General features: G+C 44.8%; 1 protein-coding gene across 17 annotated transcripts in view; it reads right to left on the reverse strand.

The window, feature by feature from the left end:
* Positions 1-24,738, reverse strand: part of Ncam1 (neural cell adhesion molecule 1) — a 299,087-nt gene that overhangs the window by 54,911 nt on the left and 219,438 nt on the right. For all 17 annotated transcript variants that reach the window (XM_029542708.1, XM_029542706.1, XM_029542705.1 and 14 more), the window contains exons 2-7: positions 12,165-12,239; positions 10,676-10,894; positions 9,667-9,810; positions 8,987-9,124; positions 7,795-7,912; positions 7,189-7,361 (exon numbers count right to left, since the gene is read on the reverse strand). In XM_029542708.1, the coding sequence (XP_029398568.1) occupies positions 7,189-7,361; positions 7,795-7,912; positions 8,987-9,124; positions 9,667-9,810; positions 10,676-10,894; positions 12,165-12,239 (867 nt within the window). The remainder of the gene's footprint in view (positions 1-7,188; positions 7,362-7,794; positions 7,913-8,986; positions 9,125-9,666; positions 9,811-10,675; positions 10,895-12,164; positions 12,240-24,738) is intronic.

Genomic DNA, 24,738 nt, shown 5'->3' on the forward strand with positions numbered 1-24,738 from the left:
GGGAGGAAGAGAGAGAGGGAGGGGGAGGGAGGGAGGGAGGGAGAGACAGAGACAGAGACAGAGACAGAGAGGTTTCATGAGACAAGAAGACAAAGTTAAGCAGCTGGGAGTGTGCTCACTGAAGCTCATGGGTAGAGTTTCATCAGAGCCATGGAGTGGTCACCGAATCCCAAGAAGGTTAATTCAGGAGGAACTCTAGAGCAGATAAAACCTCAAGCAGAAGCCATTTTGGAAGCTCTGGTCAGGTGCTACAGAGGCTGACAGCAGGGAGGGAAGAAGCTGAGCTCAGTTCATTTTCCAAATGTCTGGAGTAATGCAAGGAACGCATGCATTCCAGCGCTGAGTGAAATGTGAAAACATTAAGCGAAATTGAATTTTCCTAATTTAAAACAATTATACTCAGAAATTGCTGAACATTCCATAGAAGAGAACAGATAAGACTGCACAAATAACTTATTTCACTATGCTAGAGAGAAAGGCGAGGCAAGAGCGACACAAAGCCAGGGTGACAGGTGGCTTCTGAAATCACCACACTTGTTTTATATCTGAGTTCATAGTCACTGCAAGTCAGCTCAGAAAATACGTCCTGAAGACATAGGCCTTGTAGTCTTCCATGTTGCTTCAACAAATGATAGATATCAGTGACAAGTGGCCTGCTTCCAGATAAAATCACCTGAATGGTACAAGTGGCTTCCTCAAGTTACCACAGGACAGTAAGGAAATTGTTTTGTCATGGCTGGTACACAGGCAAATGGTAATCCAGGATGGCAAGATGATGTGGTGAAGATGGAGTCCATCAGCTCTGGATGAAGCTCTAGGAAGACTTTATCTTGCCTGGATAACAATGCCTTGTAGGAAGCAACAACTTACACCGTATGGAATGAAGGTTCGTTAGTATCAAATATTTACTTTTAGAGGGTAAAATAAAGCAAAAGCAACAAAGGTAAAAATATGAATTGAATCTCTAGGCTACCTGCACTTTGCTTTGAGACCCGTGTGGCCTCTACTTGCCTCTGCCTTCCAGAGTGCAGGGAATGAAAACATTTACCACAGACACACTATTAACAAAGACGAATTTTGCTAACCAAGAGGGGCTTTGGCAAGGATGCTTCTGTCCTCTGCCTCTGGAAGCAGCACCCCAGAGGAAGGCAGAGGATGCCCTTTGAGATCTCACAGGTGTTGAGATTTGATTATGAAATGTCCCAGAGGCTTATGGGTTTGAACACTTGGTCCCCCGCTTGTGGCGATCTTTGGGTAGGTTATGGCACTTTGGGGAGGCAGAGCCTTGCTGGAGGAAGTTTACCACTCAGGGTAGGCTTTGAGGTTTTATAGCCTGGTGCCACTTTCTGTTTCCTGTGTGTGAATGAAGTGTGATCTCTCTGCTTTTTGACTGTGAGTCTGGCCTCATGCTCCTTAGGTTCCCCCACCCTGCTCCCCCTGATGGACTTCTGTATCCTCTTTGGGACTGTAAGCCAAAATAAACCCTTTTCTCTTCTAAGTTGTTGCTGTTGTTGTTTTGTCTGAGCATTCTATCTAACCAACAGAAAATAAATACAATAAGGATGTTTTAAATAATTACAGGGAGACAGAAAACACAACTGGATAAACAGAGACGAATACAGAGCATCTCTTGCTGTAAAAGATGCCTTCTCTGTGTGTACTAGCACCAAGAGGGATCTCTCCGAGTTTTATCTTTCCGTGGTACTTGCTCTAGCTTAAGCCCTGCATCAGCCCCTGGTGTTATCTTCCGTGTTATCTCTGCCTTCCGGACACCTCGTACCTCCAATGGCTCCTTGTATGAGCTACTTTCCTGTGGCTGTAAAAAAAAAAAAAAAAAAAAAAAAAAAAAAAAAAACCACCACAACTAAGACAATTTATAAAGGAAAAGAGTCTGTTTTGACTTCGTCTCAGAGGATGGAGTCCCTCATGGAGGACTGACTGCGGCAAGCATTAGGCACAGCAGCAGGAGTAAGAAGCTGAGCTCACATCTTTAAACCAAGCAGAGAGAGCCAAAGGTAAGAGGATATACTCTTAAATCCTGCCCCCAGTGACTTCTGACATCAGACCCATGCTTTCTAAACTTCCCCAAATAGTGCCACTAACTGGGGACCAAGTCTCCAAATGCCTGAGGTCATGAGGAGCCACCACCCTCCTCACTATCCTGTGAGTACTGCAAACCAGTCCACAGCTCTGCAGTTTTCCACTCAGCAATAGCCCGGCCCACTCCTGTGTCAAGTTTCTGGTAGCCTTGTCTGAGGAGAGCTCTGAGACCTGCTCCTTCAGCCCTCTTGGTGGTCTCTTGCCATCAGCCATAAGTGCTGCTTTAGTTACAGGGATCAGGTAAACAAGACCTTTGCCTTTCACTGAATTTGCCTCAGTCCATGGCGCCATGAGATATCAGGATCACTAGCACAGGCTTATGTTATCTTACAGAAGGACCTAAAAGAACAGCAATGGAGGCCCTCAGCCAAGGAAGAATGCAGCACTTAAGGAAAGGTGTCCTAGGCAGATAACTAGGGAGGGCTCCACAGGCCAGAGCAGGTCCCAATTGTAGGTGTCATTCAGTTATAACCACAACAGTTTCTGCTTTAGTCATGTTCTTTACATACTGACTGCATCCCTTTCTGAATCCATCAGAGTCTGATCTCTTCTTTGCTACCCAAGGTGTAGATCTCTTTATTCTTCAACATCATTAACCTTTGCTACTGCAGAGCAAACCTCCTCAGGGATAGCCCATGGAACCAATCTCTAAGGGAATGGATAGAAAGTGAAGAAAATCTCCTAACCAGCTGGTTCCCTTTTACCAGGCTCTCTGACCCTCATACTAGTTGTCTCAACCAATGGAAGAGAAACCAATAGGAGGAGGAGGGAAAGGAGGAATAGAAGGTGGAAAGGAGAGAGAAATGAGAGAAGCAGGAGTTCAAGAAGGCTGGATGAGCTCTCCTTGTGGCATTGTGGAGAATCCTGATTCTGGGTCTGATGCAATTACTACAGGTTCATGATTTCCTTGCTGACCTCGCTAAAAGCCCAGCCATCTCTCTTTTGCTTGATCGAGAACACTCTAGTTGTATTGGGAAAGAAATGGTGCATGTGTGAGATACAGATACATGGGGAGGGGTGTTAGGGATGTAGGGATGCATGGATGTAAGGATGCAGGGATGTAGGGATAAAGGGATGCAGAGATATAGGGATACAGAGATGCAGGGATGTAGGGATGTAGGATGTATTTGTTCATTCAGGATGAAGACTGGGGAGACAAATCCTGTCTTGCCTGGTTCTTCATCCTATTTTCTCTTTTCTTTGCCACTTCCCCTAGGCATTATACATCCTGATCCTTCTACCACGGCCCCATGTGGTCCCTCATTTGCTACCTGTCCTTCCTGTCAATCAACCATTCCCACCACAGGGCCCTGGAAGAAGATCAAGAGCTCTTCTCCTCCAGCCATGCTAGAGCTGGGATGTTCCATAGAGCAGCTTCTTAACTGCTGCATTAAGAACCTGTGAAGTTACACAACAGCAAAGTAGAAGTCACAAAGTTTGGCAATAGTAAAATGTCCCTGGATATAAAAAGAACAGAAAAAAAACAACAGCAGCAAACCAAACCAGAAATGAATTCAAAATCAAACGTGTAAAGAATCTAAGTTGCTTCTGCCAGTGTTTGCTCATGGTGAATCCTGTGAAGTCACTGCAGCCTTGGTTCTGAACACTCAGCATGTATGGCTGTCCCACCACACAATGCCAACAAACACTGGCTGCAAAGCCTCGGCTCAGATTCAAGACCATTGTACGTTATGAATTGTAGTGGTTTTTACTACACATGCAAAGTTTTCTGCTCTTACAGAAACATAATGGCTTAATTATGTAAAACAACGACTTCAAATATTTTCCTACCATCATTCCTCAGCATGTAAGTATCAAATTAGTGTGTCTTTGGATAGTATTGTGTTAGAATGCTTGATTTAAAAAATTGCTATTTGAGTTGCTGACATGAGTTTCACAGAAAAATTATTCAATGAGTTTTGGCTTGGGATGGGAGACAGAATTTCCAACAATTTCTGAAATGGTCCTAAACAAATTTCTGCCATTTTGTACTGTGTATTTATGCAAAGTAGTGTTCTCAGCTTTGATGATTATAAAACAAAAACATCAAACAACTCTGAAGAACATTGAAGACAGTCTGTGTCCAGTCATATCAAATATTCAGCCAAGTTTTAATTCTTTATTAAATAAACAAGTATGCCCATTGCATTGGTATGCAAATGTGCTTCCAGTTTTCAATCACTGGAAAATCATGTGTGCCAAAACCATAATTTTAAAATAAGGCTGTTTAAAAATTTTTCAGGTAAGAAGGGCTTGCAAGTGGCAAACATCTAGAGAACCCAGGAGCAGCATGGTAGTCAAGGGGCAGAGTGCTCTCTCTCACACTCCCATCCATTCCCTAAACCATGCAGATTCAGCACAGGTGCCGACTGGCTTCATGGAGATGCAGCCACCACTGCTGTTCCAGGGTATGGACCAAGAAGCTAACATCATGGCTCCTTATAAGGAGCACCTGAGCTCCTTGTGACATTTGTAGAGCAGGAAGAATATTGAGCCACCTCAAAGGGCTGTGATGAGGCTTGGAAAGTCTGATTTGTGGTTCTGTAGCATGGCGTAGAATAGATGCTCCTTCTGTGCTGGGTATCGTTATTATTACTGTACGGGCATAATGCTTTAAAAGTTTTCCAGAGACAACTGAGGCTAACTTCATCCCAGGATCATCTCCCTAGGACATGGGTCATGCTTCAGTCAAAGAAACTACTGGCTATTCCTTCAATTATTCAACTGCTTCTGTTGTCTTAGGTGCTAGAGGTATAGGTGTAAGCCCAACAGGTAGAGGCCTGGTCCACAGCTGCTCACATGCAACACAGTGTCTTTTTCTCAACTCTGCCTAGGGCAAGTACTGCCCAAAGCACTTGTCCCACCGTTCTGTTCTGTATTTCAAGCCCTGCATCAGGTTGGTGACTAACTGATGCCACACAGGATAGGAAATCTTTTCCTATAAAGCATCATCATGCTGTTGCTATGGAGTCATTATAGGGGGCTGTCATTTAAAATGTCAGTATTGGACATCTACATATGCCTGCAAATCTACTGACGGGAATCAACTCCATGAAATTTTATTTTAAACTTGGCGAAGACTGGATTCACAGTAAACACTCAAATGGATAATGCCAATTGACACTAATTACCCTCTTTCCTATGTTTATATGTTTATCTCTATCTTGGTGCTTCTCAGAGTCCAATTCTTACTTATCTCTCCAGCCACTTGATCTAGCTGCAAAGGTGCTCGATATTTCTTAAATGAAGGGATCAATGAAGATGCACTTGCCCGTCTCTATAATCTAAGAAGCAGAATGATGGGGGTGGAAGATTATTCTCAAGTATAGAGAGAAAAAAACAGCATCAAGAATTTTTTGGTTTTGTTTTTTGTCTTTTGTTTTGTTTGTTTGTTTTTTTTTAATGGGCTGGGAAGACAGCTCATTCACTAAGGTGTTGGCTTTGCAGACTGAGGATCTTAGTCTGAACCTCAGAACCACATAAAAAACCTGGGCATAGTCAGCCATCCTTGTGATCCCAGCCCTGGGGGAGTGGAAGACCGGGAGGTACCTGCAGCTCGCTGCTAGATAGCCTCGCTGAATCAGCAAGCACCAACTTAGGAGATCCCTGTCTCCCCAAAGAAGGGTATGGCACTCGGGGAAGGACACCTGAAGGTGACCATTGCTTTCCATCCTTGTGCACATCCATGCGCGGCCGCATGCACATACATACACAAACATGTGCACACACACACACACGCATACATAGATGTGCGCTTTCATGAAGTTTCATGTTCTTTCTTTGTTAGAGTTCATTTGTAGCTTCAATGTCACCAATGATCAAAATCAATGGACAAAAGAGACTCTTCTGAGATTATCAGGGCTATTGGCATAAAGGCACCCTACTTTCAAATTGTGTTTACATACATTGTGTTTAGTCCCCACTGGACTAAACGAGCAGGTCCCAATGCTGGCTCCCAGGTGTATATTTTAACTAGTTAGAAGGGACAGGTGCTAGAGAGTTCTCTCCAGCCTCTATCTAACCAGCATGTTCTACAATACACCAGATCTTTCAGAGCCATTAGTGTACACCTTTCTTTGCAACAAATCCCTTTTTTGCACAAAGAGGCCCAAAATGCATTTCAACCCTGAAACACCTGAAACTTTGCTGAATTCATCAAGACAAAGTGGATGGAGATATGGAAGCTTTTTCTGTGACTTTCTATGACCCTGGCACCCAGGCCAGTAGAAGAGGAAAAAGAAGATGAGACAACCAGCCAGGCACTGATATTTACTAAGGCATTCTGAGTCTGGAGCTGTTTCAAGGATAAAGCAATGTAGAAGACAGTCAGTGTGCTCACAGTCCACTTTACATGCTGACAGAGACCGGAAGTGAACGATCCCTCGAACAAACATGGCAGGAGCATTAGTTCAGGAACTTTCAGGTGTATGGAGAAGACAGTGAGTCCTGAGGATGGTCAGTAGGGAGGTAGCTGGGGTAGGCAGAGGCAATGTCAGACTGGTGAGGGGGAGGGTTCCTGGGAAGATGTGCTTAAGCTAAACTCTGCCTAATGGTAACCAAAAGGCTGCTCAGAGTGGGTCTGTTGTAGGGAAGAATGCTTTAACCAGAAGAGCCTCAACCGCAACATCTCTGACAAAGGGAACTGGCTCATTCTGAGGCAGAGGCAGAAAGGAGGCTGCTATGGTTGGAGAACCTTCTCTGTGGAGCAGGGGGAGGGAAAACTGGGACTAGAGTAGAAGGCAGGAGCCAGGGTACTAGCCCTGGGCCATGGGCTTAGTCAGGTGCTTACCTTAGTTGGAAGGGATCTTGAAAAGAGGAATGGCATTGAGGCACTCTGGCTACCACGAGTAGACAAGACCTACGGTAGCCAAGCTGGGGAGCAAGGAGATCAGCTTGGAGATTGTGTGTTATTGAAGAGGACTAAGTGGTTTCCTGGACTTGGGTTTAGGTGTCAGAGCAGACAGCTCATGGTTGTTCCATGGATGCACTCCCTGGTAGTGTGGGTGTGCCTTTTTGATGGGTAGAATGTGCAAAATAGGAGGAATTGTAGCTGAACAGGGGCGTTAATGTGCACTACCCTGTACCTACCAAAGACCTTGAGGTGGATGGAGGCATCCTGCTCGCCAGCCTTGTTCTCCGCGATGCAGACGTATTCAGCCTCGTCATTTTTGTCCACATTCCTGATGGTCAGCTCAGAGCTGTCATCACTGAAGATGTGCTTCTCGTCATCTTCCTCCTCATTCTCTATGGGTTCCCCATCCCTATGCAGTGTGGAAATGCAAAGGGTGATGATTCTGAGCATGGAGTGAAGAGGCTCATTTCTGATCATTTCCCACTGTGTGAAGGGAACAGGCTCAGTCTACATAGGAGGGAAAGACTTCTGAGTCCCATCTCTTGTTATATGCTTTTTATGCCTCTCCCCCAATCTTTTGAATACATGCAAAGGCTATCGATAGAACTCAGAAAGATTTCATAGAACAGGCACTAACAGCTATACCCGCATCTGCTCCCACACGCCTGAAAATGGGAGAATAATCCAGACACTGATGAAGAGGACTTCCTAGAAAAGGAGCCATTCTTCTCCCTGGTACTTTAGGAAGCCCTCACTCATGCCTCTGAGACCCCCACAGGCAGTGGGGCTATGGGTTGCCTCCTCCTCTCACCCATAATGCCAGGTACATGCCAGTTTCTTACTTTGTCCAGCTCATGGTGGGCTCTGGGAAGCCATCGGCATCACACACCAGGGTGACAGACTGGCCCAGGTTGGCAGTGGCATTCACGATGCTCTGTCTGGCCTGGACAGTGGGTGGTACTGAAGGAAAGAAGGATGTCAGGGGTGGTTGTACAAATCTTAAAAGATCCCCATGGCCTCGAGAAGAGGCATTTGAGGGTCCACAGGTGGCAACATCACCATCTGGGCATTAATATCCCTGGAGGCCTACAGTGTTAGTGGAAGACACCTAAACTCACATGGTGTTCTAAGTAATTAATGTAAACTGGAAAAATTTGTCCACAAACATGCATTATTACTTTCAAGAGTTCAGTCCCTATATCGTGCCTTAACTCATAATCATGTGGGATTTGATGCACAGCGGCTATTTGTTGGGATGCATTTTTCTCAGTCAATATATATTACAATATATACAACATATACAACTAGGGGAGTTGGTGGGACTTGATGTTTCAAAAAGGCTCTGCTCTCCATACTGGTAAACATTAGAAAGTGCAGTTCCTGTTGGTTGCCAGGTTGGTATGCTTCCAAAAGATACCAGCTCAGCAGGGTGACATTCTCTGCAACTGTCATAAACAACTTTGTGCACAAGGTGCTTCCACCAAAGGAATGGGAGGGAGAAAGAAAGCTTGGCAAGAGAACACGTGTCAACAACCAAAACAATTCAAATGTGATTTACTCATTTTCTTAGCACTGACATTATAATTTCCTGTAAGCATCTTGCAAATGTCAGATCGATGCTAAGGGTGTGTTTATTTGACACTGCAAATTAAGATTAATAAGCCCACGGACCACGATGCTGACTATTCTGAGACCTGAATTGATTGCAGTATTTTCTCTGCCCATCAAGCCAAGGGGACTAACTTCCTAGTGACGGTAACATCAAGGACACTGGGGATGAAGGAGGGTTTATTAGCAGAATGGGGAGTCTTTAGTTCTGCTAGACAATGGAGGGCATTTGATGTGTACGACTGGAGGGACACACCAAAGACACATGAGTTAAGGAGAAAATATCCCCCTCCCAGAGGCAAAGAGGTTCCCTTGAGATGTAGGAATGAGACATAACAGGTCTACACTCAAAGAGAATGGAAAAGAAGGTCCCCATCAAACCCTGGTTGTAGTAATGGCGGGATCAGGAAGGGCAGATCTCCTCACCATTCACAATGACCTGAATGTCCTTGAAGTTGATTTCCCCTCGGGCCAGGATCCTGCCCTCACAGCGGTAAGTGCCCTCATCTGTTTTCTTGATGCCCCGGATCTGCAGGTAGTTGTTGGACAGGACTATGAACCGGACTGGAAGAGACAAGAGGCAGGTTCATCCAAGGTCAGTTTGTGAACTCCACAATCAGGCAAGAAGCTGGGCTTCCTGTTACTGCCTTTTATGAAATTTGTGTTATTTTTGAGACAGAGTTTCACAGTGTAGTCCACCTGGCTTGAAACTCACTATGAAGCCTAGGCTAGACCCAAACATGCAACCATTACCCTGTATCAGCTTCTGCATGCTGGAATTACAAACATGTGACACAAACTGGCTATCTCACCCTTTCTCCTGCCTCGGGTACTATGGTGTTGGGTTTTAGGCTGAAATGAGCAAAGATATCCCTGGCCCTGAAATATAGATGAGTCAGTCTAGGGATGGCATGTCTGTCTTTTGCTTTGGAGAGACAAGCAGGTGCTTGAACACACTAGTTACAGATACACATTTGTTTATGACCCAGAGATTTCGTGTGAGTTCTGGCCCCCCCCCCCGAATCTGCATTTAGATGGAATGCCGGAGGGCCTGTGTAGGGGTGGGAACTTAGGGGACCAAGGGCTCTCGGGAACTCAGGTCTTACCGTCTTTTTTCAGAATGACATCTCGGCCTTTGTGTTTCCAGATGATGGTTGGGGGCAGGGAGCTGACGACATCACAGACAATCACAGCATCCTCTCCTTCCTTAAACTCCTGTGGGGTTGGTGCATTCTTGAACATGAGCTTCTCTGAAAGACAGCAGGAGGAGCAGAGTGAGGAACAAACACCTTCGCAGTAGAACTCCTATGCCTGGATTTCAGCTCCAGGGCAGTTTCCATGTATAACTCAGCAATGTAAGAGGGTCTCCCACTTAGCACTAGGTCACTATCTGAGGCAGATCAGTTAGCATTGAGAGGGGTCTATGGAGGGGAGTAGGCTCCCTGTTGCAGTGATGATGCACACAGCTATAGTGATGAGCCCTGCAACTATCTTACCATGACCATAAGGGTCATTGATTATTTTTGGTCTCCCACTATGTCCTCACCCCAATTTTCTTATAGCAGAGAAAATTCTGAAGAATGAGAGTCAACTTTATGGCAGCTAATATTATGGCAACCAACACTTACTTACCATGACTTGAGCCAACACAGTAAGAAGACAGTGAGATGTCACTGCCAGGCCAGCCTTCCATAGCCGTGGGAGCCACCTTCCTTGACCAGCATCAAGTGTTGACATATAATACTACATCTTACTAGGTCGTTGGGCTATATCACTAGCAAGTGTAGTGGGATAAGAAGCAAAATCCTGAACCATGTGTCTGTCATTCTCACTTAGAAGGCATGGAGGAACTGACACTAGCCCTCTGGGAACTGTGTAGTTTCTGGAGAACGGCAATCATTGGGAATGTAGTGACAACTGTTGGGAACCAGCCTTATTGATTCTGGGCTGGTCACCAACCATTTGAGAATATACTAGGTCTCTTAGCAACTCAGACAGGAAAAGAACCACCACACCCTTACTGACCCTCCTGTTGCCTTCTCTCTGCCTTTACTACCCACCCATGTATCTTCCCAACAAAGGTGGGGAGTGCAGGGTACACATGAGGGCTCTTACGAAAGATCTTCACGTTGACAGTGGCCTCGGACTGGGTGCCATCCTCAGCAGTGACCACACACTTGTAAATGCCGGCATCGTCGATGTTGGCGTTGTAGATGGTGAGGGTAGAGGAGTCGTCATCATTCCACACCACTGAGATCCGCTGCTGGTTTGGGCTCAGCTTCTCCCCATTGGGCGAGAACCAGGAGATGTCCTTATCTTTGGCATCTCCTGCCACTAAAGAGGAAGAGATTATTTTCAGATCACAGAAAATGAGACAATTAAGCCCTTCCAGAGTGTCCACGGCTACAAAGCTTAGAAGGCTGGAAAGGGATCTCTATCATGAGGCATTTTGCAGCTCTGCTCTTTGTTGGTTTAATTATATACATGACATCTCTCAGAGTTGAACGAATTTATCCACTGCCTATGCATACAGTATTTTTTAGTTGTCCTGTCCTTGGAGGGGGAAACAATATTTGCTATGAACCCACTGTGCTCCACACACTACGCTAGGAATGAATGTTTTTATGGAATGGAAAATAAAGGGGTGGGGGTTGGTTTATCTGAGCCCTGAGCTCCAGGACCTAGCTGGCCTGAACCAACTGATCAGGACGAAAAGAACAGAGACTGTTCAACTGGAAGTTAAGAGAAACTGGGTAAACCAAGAGTTAAGATGCCAGCCATTTTGACTGTAGCAACTCTGTTCAAACTGGTATGAATGGTAGATATTCCGATGCCTGTTATCTCAGTCAACCCCTTACATGCTCTGAGAAGACAGAACATTAGCAATGCCTCTCTGGGGACTTGTGAGGGGGCACTCAGCTGCCTAGAGGCCAGGCTGAGTTGGTGATCAGCTCTCCAATCCACTACTCCTGCTTTGATTTGTTGCCTGTACAGGGGAACCAGCCTGCACTGCCTCGTCCTGTGCAGATATGTGGTCTGGAAATGTAGTGTTCCTTTCGGGGGCCCATCATGTTTTCAATAAATATCACAATTTGCAAGCTGTGCTGCAGGCACTAAGGCTGTATCTTCAGATCATTGAAACTGCTGTAATGACAGGCGGAGCGGGAACAAATGTACCCCGCAGCCATAGTCCCCTGGTCAGATGCAAATCATGGTGGCAGTTAGGGCTCCTTCCCACCAAAAGTTGTGTGTAAATGCCACAGCCTACATCTAGCTCAGTTCATTCCTTCTTCTGTTCTTTTCCAAATCCCAGGCACACCATCTCCCAACACCTTGCAGTCCATTTCCCCATCTTTTTCCCCACTGGATGGTTTCCACATTATTATTAGGGGCATATTTCCCAATTAGACATTAAGAACACCCAGTAGAATAGGCAGCATGTCACCCTCAAGGGAAGGTGTCTTAGAATGATCTGGAATGGTTACACTGCTGACCAAGAGAAGCGCAGTGGCCAGAATTCTAGGTTTGGTACTCTCAGTTTGCGCTCTGAGCAGCAGGTTTTTGGAGACGAGCTTTGGGATGTGATGGGACACAGGACACTTGCCTTGACACAGGAAGAATTTGGACTCTCCAACGCTGATTTCTCCTTGGCTGGGAACAATATCTACCTGCAGGGAAACTGAAAAAGAAAGAAAAAGTCCGGTTCAAACACACCATTAAAAATTTGAGATCGAACCTCGGAGCTTTCATTCAAAAATGAGATTTTTCCAAGCTCAGTTTTAAAAAGGTGAGGTTTATTTGACTCCTGTAAAAGAAACTTCATACCATAACCAGAAGGAGGTACAGCTTAGACCACTCCTACATGGGACTGTTATCTGCTGTCAGAGTGGAAGGGCCCCCTGGGCCACTCAATAAACCACTATGCTTTGTATTCACAGAAAGAGCCAGGTAGCCAGTCCCTTTTGGGTGCCAGTGTCTCTAGGCCTGTCACCCTGGAACTATGCACTGGGATAGCTTGCACACTCCCTGTGCTGCCATCCTTGACCACTGGGAATGAGATCCATTCTAAAGCAGGGGCGCCAATGAGAGCAAACCTCACCCCACAAAGTATAACCACCACCTATCTCCAGGGCTAAAACCGACATCAGTACACCAATCAGTCCGCTGTGCTTCTGAAATCCCACCGCCTGTGCTTTGTGGAATTCTTCGCACCCCTTGGCGACTTTCCCTGAATTTTTATTTGAATATCCACATGCTCAGTCTTCCCATGGTACTGATAAGAAAAAAAAAACAAAAACAAAAACCCACACAACACCAGATCTCACCGCTTACCCGCTTCACTCTGCTTCCCGTTTATCTCCTTAGAGCAGATAACAACTGTTCACGAAAATACAGTTTTAGGATAGGAAAATAACGCTTTATTCATTTGAAATCAACTTCCTTTTACCTCTGCTCTCTTTAAGTAAATCTGAAAGGCGAAGGCTAGCACACAGTGGGTTCAATGGCGGGAGCTCATCAGAGTCATTATGAAACAAGCCCCCCTCCTACATCCTACATCTCCCAGAAAGCAACCAGGCTGGGTCATAGAGACTAGGAGCTCTTCCTTCCAACAGCCATTTTCTGTTCACAGGAGAAGAGGGAAAGCTTGTTGCCATGGTGACCAGCTTGCAGGCAGGGCTGGAGCAGCAGCTCTGAGTCCGGGCTCCTGAGACAAGAGACCATGGTTGTGCTCGGGCAGAATACAGAGATCAAAGGGCCTGCCTGGGGCTGGGAAGGGAGTGCATGGTGGGGTGGGGTAGGCAGAGGATTGGGGGTTCAGCGTTCTTAATCATCCCACTGACAGACAAAGCAAGTCCTGAGAAACGCAGCGGAGGCTGTACAGGGAAAGGGGTGAAATGGAGCCAATGTGGAGAAAAAAGATGGAAGAAAGGGCTGGGGTTCGGGATAAAGGAGGGCAGGAGGCTGAGCTCTGCTCCATGGATAAGTGGCTGAGCTTGGGCATATTCAAATGCTGAACTGGAGGAAATGGTACAGTAATCCAGGGGTGCAATCACCTCTCCTTTGACATTGCCAACCAGTCAGGGAACTGGGGCTTCATTCTTATCCAAGAACGAGTCCTCCCCACCCTCCTCCTTTCCGTGCACAGCTACTGGTACATAAAGCTGTACTGGGACATGATGCTGGCAGGGGCTGGGACCGCAGGTCCAGATGCAAACAGCTGGGGTTGGTTTTCCCATCATACGTCTCTAGCTGGAGTTAGGCGGTGCTCAGTCCCACAGTGTTCCATTTGGAAAGGGTCTCAGCTATTACTGTGATCTGAGCCTTCACCGTCCAGATGGCGAGGAGCAGGGAGCGATTCCCTCACCCTCACTGCTAGCTGCAGGTCAGTGTTGTGGAGTAATGGCCCCTGGCTCTCGGGTAAATTCTCACTCACTTTGCAGTTCAATCTTTGTGAAGAGGGAAGATCTTCTCATGGAATGAAAGAAACCATCTGCGCATGCTCAGCGACATCCCTCGGCATTGCCATTTCTTGAGGAGTACAGAATAGCCTGGGTGAGGCCCCTCTGCTATCCTGAGAGCTTGGGGCCTAACAGAGAAGGCTCTAGGCCAGTGCTGTGAATTTGAAGGCCAACCAGAACCTCTTCACTTGCTTTTGGTGACTCACACTTCGCGGGACGGATGGTACCTCGAAGTCCGGAAACTGTTGCTCTGCCATGACTCACCTGAGCGCCATTCCTCTGTGGAGTTTCCAGGACATTCTCTAAAAGCAGTGACATCCTTCTGTCTGCAAAGTTCAGTGCCCATATGCTGAGCATTAGCTGTCCGTGCCAACATATGGATCCTGTTACTCCAAAGCTCTCACTGCTGGAGAATATCCTTGTTCTAAGTGAAAAAACAGCCTTCACTTTTCCTTTTTCTTTCTTTTTCTTTCTTTTTTTTTTTTTTTTTTTTCTTTTTTAAAAGCTCCTTTCACAAAAGAACATGACTCTCAGGGGGGAGTCAAGCTGAAGAGCTTTCATTCCCAAATGCTGCCAGAATCTATCTATGGACAACAACGGAGAGAAAGAGAAATGCGAATTTCAAAGGAATTCCCAACCTAACGGGATCCCTCGCACACATTTATCATCAGTTCTAAAAAAAGAAATCTTCCACGGAGACTGCTGGCCCTTTGCACACAAGGAAAAGAGACTTATTTCTCTCTCAAAGCACCAGACAGGGCTGGGGCAGGGGAGCCTAGCCACTCTGCAAACAATGCTTAGATGGTTTAGACTGTAGTCCGTGTAGATTTGCCTCCTGCGCATGCCAAACCTTGAATTATTAGGTCTAACAATGAGAAGGGGAACCCTGTGGTAAAACTCCAAACTCTTCACCTCCCCTCCTCTACCTGTATTTTTTTTTCCCCTTTCACTGTTTTGCAATAAAAGCTCCTGAATTGTGTCTCAGCTTCCTTTCATTGTGTGTGCAAGATAATTTCCTAGCCAGCACAATGCATACCTTTAAAGACACTTAGGCCAGCATTGCTCTCCAATCATGTGGTTCATGCCCTGCTTTGCTTCAGCCTCCCCTGCATAAACACTGTCATCTAAGCTGCATGTGAGGATTTGCACTCCCGTACCCAGCTGTGTGGACCTGGGTGGGCTTTGCTGGTTGGGATAACACTGCCCAGTAATTTCCACATTACCGTCTCCTTATATACCCACCAAGCCTACCCGCAGTCAACCTACACTACTGGGTTTATAAAAGCCTGTTCGTGACTGCACCAATCTACTAATAGTTCAGAGAGCTTAAAAAATAAAATAAAAGACCAAGGAGGGTACTGTATCACTTACAGAAGAGGAAACTGGGATGCAGGAAATGAAATTCTTCACTCAACCAAGAATGAGTGAAGGAACATCATGCAATTCTAATGCTCCAGCTCACATGAATCCACTTTATACCTACTTCGAACTTCTCTCTCTCTCTCTCTCTGTGTGTGTGTGTGTGTGTGTGTGTGTGTGTGTGCATACTTGTATATGTTGTATAGGCCAGAGGTCAATTACTCAGGAGACAACCCTTTGATTTTTGAGGTAGCATCTCTCATTGGCCTGAACCTCATCTGATTACCCTAGTCTGGCTGGCGGGCAAGCCCCAAGGATCCACCTCTTCCAGTTCCCTAGTAGTAGTACACGTGCACATCACCACACCAGGCTTTTGCATGTGGATGCTTGGAGAGCACGTACTATCTCCCCAGGCTCCTAGAGCTTTTCTGAAACATCCAAAGAGGTTTACTGTAACTTGTGAGTTCCCATTTTGTTGCTCTTTCTCTCTCCAAATCCTAAGTTAGATAGAGCAGAGCCTTTGTTCAAAAATGTTTCAATAACATTGCTGTCATCATTTCCCTGTTGTTAATGATCATCATCCTCTTCCCTCACAGATGATAATACCATCAGCCCTATTTGACAGATGGGGAGGCAGAAGCTTGAGGCCTTAATTAATGGTCAAGATGCAAACTCACAGTGAACAAAGTCCAAGGCTCCAGCTCTCTATCTCATACTATGTTAATCCCTGTGAGCTAATATAAACAAACAAACAAACAAACAAAACCATCCTTCCATAAACAGAATGGTCCACCTCTCCCGGTCTCATGTAAATAAGCCCAAGGGAGAGTACTTGGTTCTAAAATATATTTGTCTTTTTCACTACCTCTTTTTTTTTTTGTAGTTGATGAATATTCTGGAAGCAATGCTCTCTCTTTTAGGTGTAGATAGATGTTTTATAATTCCCAGTTTTCTAGGAAAAGTAGGCTATAAAGTCATAGTTACAGAAGACAAGTGAATGAAAATCTCAGTTCATAAGAGAGGCTAAGGCACTTATCTGGAGAGGTGGGGATCTTGTTAGGTAAAGTGACAGGGAAGAATCATTCATTCAGATTTCCAAAGTTGTTCATAGATTTCGCTTTAGTCAGCATCTTCTTGTAGCCGCTTGATTTGACTGGGTTTCTTTGCAATGTGTTAGGCAGGGTAGGAGCTTCCAGCAGACTGTGAACTCAGTGGTCTCTGAAGCCACCTGGAAGTACTGCCATGTTAGAAGGCTGTGAAGAAGGTCTTTGGCCATGGAAAAGGTGAGATGGCATCTGTTTATGGGCCCAGGGTCAGAGTGGGCACTGCTGAAGAAGACACTGTATGACTAATCAATTAAGATGGACAGACTAGGAGGATTTCAATGCGTAGAGGCTTCACATGAGATGGAAGAATTTTCTAAAACCTATTTAAAAGGTTTTCTAAAACCTATTAATTATTTTTTAATTAATTATTAATTAATTTTCTAAAACCTATTAAAAAGGCGTTGAACTGTAGCTTTTATGGTTATTTATTTATTTATTTATTTATTTATTTATTTATTTATTTACTTGTTGCTTTAGAAATAAGCCTTTTAAGTGTGGCTATGCATAAATCACCTTGGTGGAGAGATGCGGTTTTGTTTTTCTAAGTATAACTGGGGGCTTTTTCATGTGACCACAGTTGCTGTAATTCCAGCCTCAGATGATCAGGAGTGTCAGAACTGAGACGTCCCTACTGATAGTGACAATTTACTCTCACCGCTAAGCATGAAACTCAAAGAAAGCCAGCAGGACAAACTGATGTGCCAGTCATGCTGGGTGCTCAGGGCCCAGGCTCACATCTGCTGGAACATGACTCTCAGTCTGACCTCCTGTTAGCTGTTTGATCACAGGCAAGTTACTAACCCCTCAGAACCCCCTCGGCAAAACAGAGAAACTGAAATGACCCACAGCTTCGGAAAGATTCTGGTAATTGATATGTGGAAATCACACAATAAGTTCCCAATACTTGTACATTCAGTGCATAACGGTAGGAAACACCCTTCCCAAGGAGATTATTTCAGTGTGAGGGAAGTGATGTTTTCCCTGTGGCTGAACAATACAATATCTTTCCCGAATGATCTAATATGTGGATAGGTAGCCTAGTTCTGCTTTTTGTGCTAACTTATGTGTTCCGAAAAATTTGAATTCAGTCAGAGCCAAAACCACAACAATGGAAACACTGAGCAGCGCTCTGGATGAACCATTTTGCCTTGACCTCAGTCCTCTCAGGCTATAAATACAATAAGACTGAACTTATATGTTTGGATAGTCACAGATATTAAATGGGAACTGGTTGTAGTTAAGGACTCAGGTTCTGGAGTCAGGGAGACAGTCTGAGTTCCAGCTCTGTCACTTAGGAACAGAGTTGGCTGGCGAGTAGATCTGAGTCCATATTCTTCATCTCAAAATCAGGATGCTGACCCTATAGACATCATATGGGTATTGAACTGACTTAGAAAGATATTTCATATAGTCTCTCTCTCTCTCTCTCTCTCTCTCTCTCTCTCTCTCNCACACACACACACACACACACACACACACACACACACAATCTTGACTTCTCCCACAATCTCAAATAAATAAAATCCCCAACAATATTTGTAACAGCAGGAATGAAATGGTAGAAATTTCTTATGTACAATTGTAGCTAACACCCCTCCCTCTCTCTTTGTGTGCGTATGTATGTGTGTGATCCACTGGGAGCTTATACAAATGTGTACAGTATATTAATAGAATAAGTGCACATGTCAGATTAATACTGTTGGAAGAGTAATTTCATATGAGTAAATTTATCTCATTTGAGGGATTAATAAATTACTAGATGGCACAGGAATGTCACTTATATCAGTTGTGCATTTATGGTTTGAGATGTTGTTGGGAATAGCTGCTCGGGGAAAAAATAAGGTAAACATTCAAATATCATTAACCCCAATGCAGATGCTAATTTAAAGGTGCTATAAAGCACGTGCTCTCGGAGATTTTGATTTCTGGTTGCATAGAATGGCATCAACATGGAAGACTACATCACAGCTGCCCCTGGAAGCATCCCGAGAGCTTACAGCTGGCTCACAGCAGAACTACACTCATCTCAAAGCCATATAAGCACTGCTAATCTTTCAGCAAGATACTCCAATATAAGTTTTGTTTAAACTTGAATATCCAGAAGTAATGTAGTGAGGTTTCCAGCTCAATGTCACTAAGTATATAACCAAACACTTCAAAACCCTCCATGTAATGCTCTCACAGGATCGTGATGCCTGGGTTTCTGCTAAGAAAGAAGACAAGCTAGAGAGTGAAGGAACACTCTGGGTACTGCTGAGGTCTTTTTTGTATGTGAACATCTGAACACAGATGATGTGTGAGAGCAGACTCTCAGACTAAAAGAGAAGACAAAGATGGCTATAGGCGACGGTAGACATGGCTTCAGGTTTAAGCCCATTTGATGGAGAAGAAATTAAAATACCTGAAGTAAAGACAAACCCACTGGCAGACTGCAGACAGTATAGACAGATTTAAACCAAATTCACTGGCAAGAGACACTGGGCTCTCTATGCTTATGTGCTGAGCAAGCTTCTAAAACCTAGCATTTTAATAAACTCATTCAGACTTGACACTGCTACCTGTTCAAAGCCATGCAACAAGTGATGCTGGTGAAGAGTTCCCGTGACTTGTCCCAACAGAAAAGTGGAGGATGTGGTAAGGTGATCATGGCCTCAGTATCTTTGCATATTCTACATACCCATCATTTACACCATAAGGTTGTAACGTGGAGGAAAAAATGTTGAGTATTACAACAACTGAGGCTTCCACGATTAACCGGATAGATTCCACCATCGAAAAAAAATTCTGTCCTATATAATGCTGGCAGTGAAATAATAGAAACCCACCTGTCAGAGCAAGTGGCTCTATTCCTTAGTGTAATAAATTATAGAAGCTGCTGTGAATGAGGCAACATGTGTACTGGTTCTATCCTGTGGGTCTGTCTCCAAATCAGGACCTGGAGCCAAGTCCAATAATGGTTACAGCCCTCTGGATCTCCGGCGTTAAATAATGCCTCAGAACCCTTGACCTCTTGAGTTTGCTGAGTCAAACGATCGCTTTATTAGTTCTAACTTTAAACATCAAGTGGTTTTGGTTTACTGGGAGAAACATTATGGGACAGGGTTGAGGCTGGGGAGGTGAAAAGCAGCAGCCACACAAATGTGAGGAACACAGTTGAGATTCCTAGACCTCATGTAAAGCCCGATGTGGCAAGCATGCATCCGTAACTCCAGTTTTCCTATAGAGGTGGGAGGCAGGGACTGGAGAATGCCCTGAAGTTTGAGAGGCATCCAGCCTGACATAAGCAGTGACAGATGGTAAGAAAGTCTGTCTCGGAACAAGGTGGAGGGCGAGGACTGGCATGGGGGCTTCTCTTCTGATGCCATATACTGTCTACAGTGTCATAGGATCCACAGCCCCTCCCACCATATATATGCATTTATGTATGTATACATATACACATACCATTCACACAAGCATACACTATACTACACTACACACCACACACACACACACACACACACACACACACACACACACACACACACACACACACACACACACACACACACACACACACACACATTGTCGATGGCTAAAAACCAGGGTTGCTGGACCCCAATCCACCTAGCAGCTGGAAAATGTAATTAACTCCAGGTCACTTCACGCCTCATGTTTCAGAGTACAGAGCGAGAAACTATACATGTTGGATGGTCTCTCCAAGAATCACACAGTTTGCCATTCTCACTCCCATACTCCCATCTCCCATACTCTAAAGAGCACTGAGCACCAGCATAAACCACACACACTTTACCTACATCTACAGACTCAGCACTGGACCAGCAAAGAAGCCAGTCTGCCTGTCAAAATGAGCATATTTTCTCATCTTAAAATATACTTAAATTTTCTTTTGTGTTTGCCAAAGCATCAAGTCAGAAGTATTCTCATGGTGTCTCACCAGGGCCAGCATCCAGTCCTGGAAGAAAATCCTTTGGAACTGGGCACTAGCCCAGTCTTATAGTACATAACAGGTAAGGGCAAGAATGTTTTAGAGCATCTAACCCCGAGGAGTGCATAGCCATGTATATGTGTGCCAAGAAGCTGTGACATGGTCTATTTCCAATGTGGCTTCCCATCCTGCACTACCATGAAGGCCAGGATTGTAGAGGTAATTAGTAACCAAGGAGGCAGAGCAGGAAGGGACTGATATGCCCTCACCATTTCCTTTATTTTACCTTCAGAAAAACCAGAAGTGGAAATCCCATATGCTCAAGTGAAGTTTGGAAGCCCTGAGGTTGACCACAAATGACCTAGGATTGCCCTATGTTTCTGTATCTTATTTTCTTGTGAATCTCAGTACCTAGTTCTGATTTCTCTTTATTTCATTTGCTTTAGTCTCATCTCCAACCCCAAAGAGCCAGGGTTATCAAGTGGAAAAATAGCTCTAGAAAGCTGAGCTAAAACAACACATGCTCATGAAGGCTTTGTGATGAGCTATCTAAAAAGTCCAAATGAGCCCAAGCCAGGGCAGTTTTTAGTAATTTAATTAAAGTTTTCTGGTTTGTTATGTGTATGGTATAAGTGTGGTGGCAGAGGTGGTGGTGGTGGTGGTGGTAGTGGTGGTGGTGTGTGTGTGTGTGCTCACACACACATGCAAGCATACATGCACAAGGATCTCAGAGCAAGCTGTTAGGTTTCCTCTGTCTCCACCTCATTACCTTAAGAAAGAACCTGAAGCTTTGCATTTTAAACTCAGCTGGCCATTCAATGATCTCCTGGGATCTTCCTGAACCTGCCACTTAAAGTTTCAATTACTGGCATGCCAGCTAGGCCTGCCTGACTCTTTAGATGGGAGTATAGGATTTGAACTCAGGCCCCACGGTAAGCACTCTTACCCACTGAATCATCTACCCAGTCCTCCAGGGAAAGTCTTTGTTTGTTTGTTTGTTTACTTGTTTATTGTTGTTTGTTCTTGTTCTTCCCTTTCTCTGGGTAGACTCTGGTGGTGGGGAGGGCAGCACCTTATGTGAAGCTACATGAGGGAAATGTGGGGCAAGGAGACAAACAGATGTTTGGAACGCAGATGAAGTTCTCCAGGTAAATTCAATCCATCAATCAGGGCTTCTTGGTAAACAGCCTCGTGCTAGGCACCTGGGATGCTCTGGACAATGTAGTCTCAGGTTGCTCTCTGCCCTTGCCTTAACAAGATGACTCACTGGCATCTTTCTTCCAGTCATAAAAAGGTACCCATACGAGGCAGACTCCCCCCACCCCCATTTCCAACAGCTTCTGCTAACATGGCAAGAAACTGGGATTATATCTTTCAATATTTGTCCAGCTGTTGTTTGCAGATGTTGTATTCTTTACACTGTGAAAATAGAAAGTTAGTGCTGGCATGCAACTTCATCCTAAGAATTTTAGATATCGCCAATGTCTTTCAAAAATGTCCTTATGTGTTGATGGCTTTAAGCACATCTGGGCTATTGAAGATACAGAGCTTAACACTCCTCAAACAAACATTGCAGAGAATTGTCGAAATCTCTTTTCCATTAAGTAAAACTTCTATACACTCAATGATTTGTATGTGGGACAGCCAATGTTTAATTTATTTAATCTTTACAGCAATCCCATGAGGTTGGTACTGTTTTGTCCTATTGGAATAATGATGGAATTGTGAAAACAGAATTGAACCCAGGCTGACCTGCCTCCAGGGACTTGATTTAGATATGAACTTAATAGAGTCAGTCTCAAAGTGATCTTTGATGAAAGATGATTGTTCTTCTGCTGGAGGAGCTGGCAAACAGACACAAGGTTAGAGAAAGACACCACAGGCTAGGAGCAGTCTGAACAGATCTCTTTCTGACTCTGAGCAGTAGCTAAAAATCACAGTTGCTGAACCCACAAGGCCATTTTCTCACCTCTACAATCCTCCCCAGAACCCTATGCTCATCCCCCGTGGGCCTGGCCTCAAAGCTTTTGTGTAGCTCATTCTACAACTGTGAAAGCTCTGGGCTCAGCAGTGATGGTAGCCATCACCAGGGACAGGACCAAAGGAGTTGGGTTTTCCCCAGTGGGTTCTGAATTAGTCATCCTTTTCCCTATTAGAATGTCGGTATGAAATGATTCTTTGCTGGGTGTGGTGGGTGCATACCTGTAATCACAGTATGCTGAAAGGGAGGTGGGAAGTCTGAGGGTAGTGTGGGATGCACAGCAAGAACCTGTCTCAAAGCGACAACAGCCTTCTTGATGCTGTCTGGATTGTGAATGTTTCATCCTCAAAAATCACTTGTAGTAATTCATGCTGGTTCTGAACTTGGGCATCTCGTGGAAGATATCCTCCTGAAGAGGTGATTTGCAGCATGTTCCTGGCAAAGGAACTCCTGCCAGAGGTCACACTTCTTTCTATGGGGTGCTGAGTCCAATCTCACAGCTACTCTTAACCCAACTCAATGGTGTTTGGCCTGATGGATAATACACATGGCCATACTACACAAATGTTGGAGTGGGGAGCACAAGAAGAATATCTGAGCATTTGCATGGCTATTCGTAGAATAGTCTAGCTATTGTTCGTGAGTTAACCACGCTGCTGCCTAAGTTAGGGATCCAGGAAGAATGGCATCCTCAGCATCACTGCTCTCCATCAGGAATCACTGTACAAGCTGCAAGGCCAGGTCATCACCACCATGCTTCTTGGAAACATAGCATGGCTATAGATTAGACTGGGAAGGGGTGGGTGCTAAAGAGAAGGGGCCAAGGCAGAGTGTGCTGAGGGCCAAGGAAAGGACAAGGGGCACATAAAAAGACATTGAGGGTCCGTGCCATTTCATCTGCCAGCATGATGGCCCACCCACATGATGACTCAGAGTGCTAATCTCAAAACCTCAGCATCATCTCCAGGTTACTGAGACCCTACTTTGGCTCCTGCAGTGTGATTTCAGAGAGGGGGATGAACCCCACATCCCACCCTACCCCAGGTTGGCTCCTAACCCTCCTTGGCATAATTTTTTACCTTATATTTTATGTTCCTAATAACAGCAGCAACTCGTGGCTGCCCTCCAGGCTGCTGGTGGTCTTTTCCTGACTTATGAAGAATGTAGTGTCTTGGGAAGGGTTTGCTGGGAAGATGGACAGTGGTGGAAATGTCACCAGGTAACAGCAAGGACCATACCACCCTGGCAGCTGGGACCTCTCCTATGTGCTAACCTGCCCCTTTCATTCTGCCTAGAATAGTTCTGCAACTCCGAGGATTCAAGTCACACAAATTGAGCCTGGACCATGGTATCCTCACATCCCTCAGAGATTCTGGTTTGTGTTCTCAATAAGATTTTATAGACACCGACGTTATCAAGTCCTTTTATTGTTCACCTACAATCGACCCCTTACATACCACCCACACCATACTTTTCTTGACACACTCACTGTGGTGGTTGTACAAGCAGAAGAGTCTTTGGATCTCATCCTGTGGAATCAAAGGCAGGAACATGAAAGGCCCCATGGTACCATGTTGCCATGCACTTTGATGTTCAAGGACTGCAGTCTGACTGGATCCCAAAGAGCCAATTCAAAGGTCAAGGACAGGTAATGAGGCTCACATTTGAGGGCCACATGCCAAGGTAGTGAGTCTTGTTTTAAGAAGACTTTCACAAGGGTAATCCTTTCACCCCTCAAGGTGACAGGAAACTTGGAATCAAGTATCCGTATTGCTTGTTCTTGGATCTTTCATGATGATATTCACAATAAAGGAAAAGTCTGTAAGTAGAGGTCTGGGAAACTTTTTCCCATCATCTTCAGGAGCACAAACTATTGTCTCTGCATTGGGAGTCTAGAGTAAACCTGGCCTGATGGTCCCTATGTCATGTTTAAATAAAGGACATGGAATGGGAAGCAGAAAAGAACCACACAGACATAGACACACAGAAAAATGGACATGTACATAAACATATACAGATCCATATACAGGTACACATACATGAATATAAGTACACAGTTATGGACATGAGTGCACAGAGATTCACATACAGACGCACATAGGCTGGGATACATAACGAGCTCAAGGTGAGCCTACATAGTGAGACCCTGTTTGGAAAAGTAGAGCTTAGAAATTTTTAGCACCAGAGCACACTGCTTGTGAAAACACATATACTGTGTCACCAGCTGGATAAAATGTATACATTCAATTATGATAGACCTTGAATGACTATGTTACTGGTTTTATGCATTAAGCATTCTATGGCTTGTATTATTTTACTATGTACTCTTTACACCTATAAAAAAT

Source organism: Mus pahari, chromosome 10 (assembly GCF_900095145.1).
Source record: "Mus pahari chromosome 10, PAHARI_EIJ_v1.1, whole genome shotgun sequence".
Taxonomy (NCBI): Eukaryota; Metazoa; Chordata; class Mammalia; order Rodentia; family Muridae; genus Mus; species Mus pahari.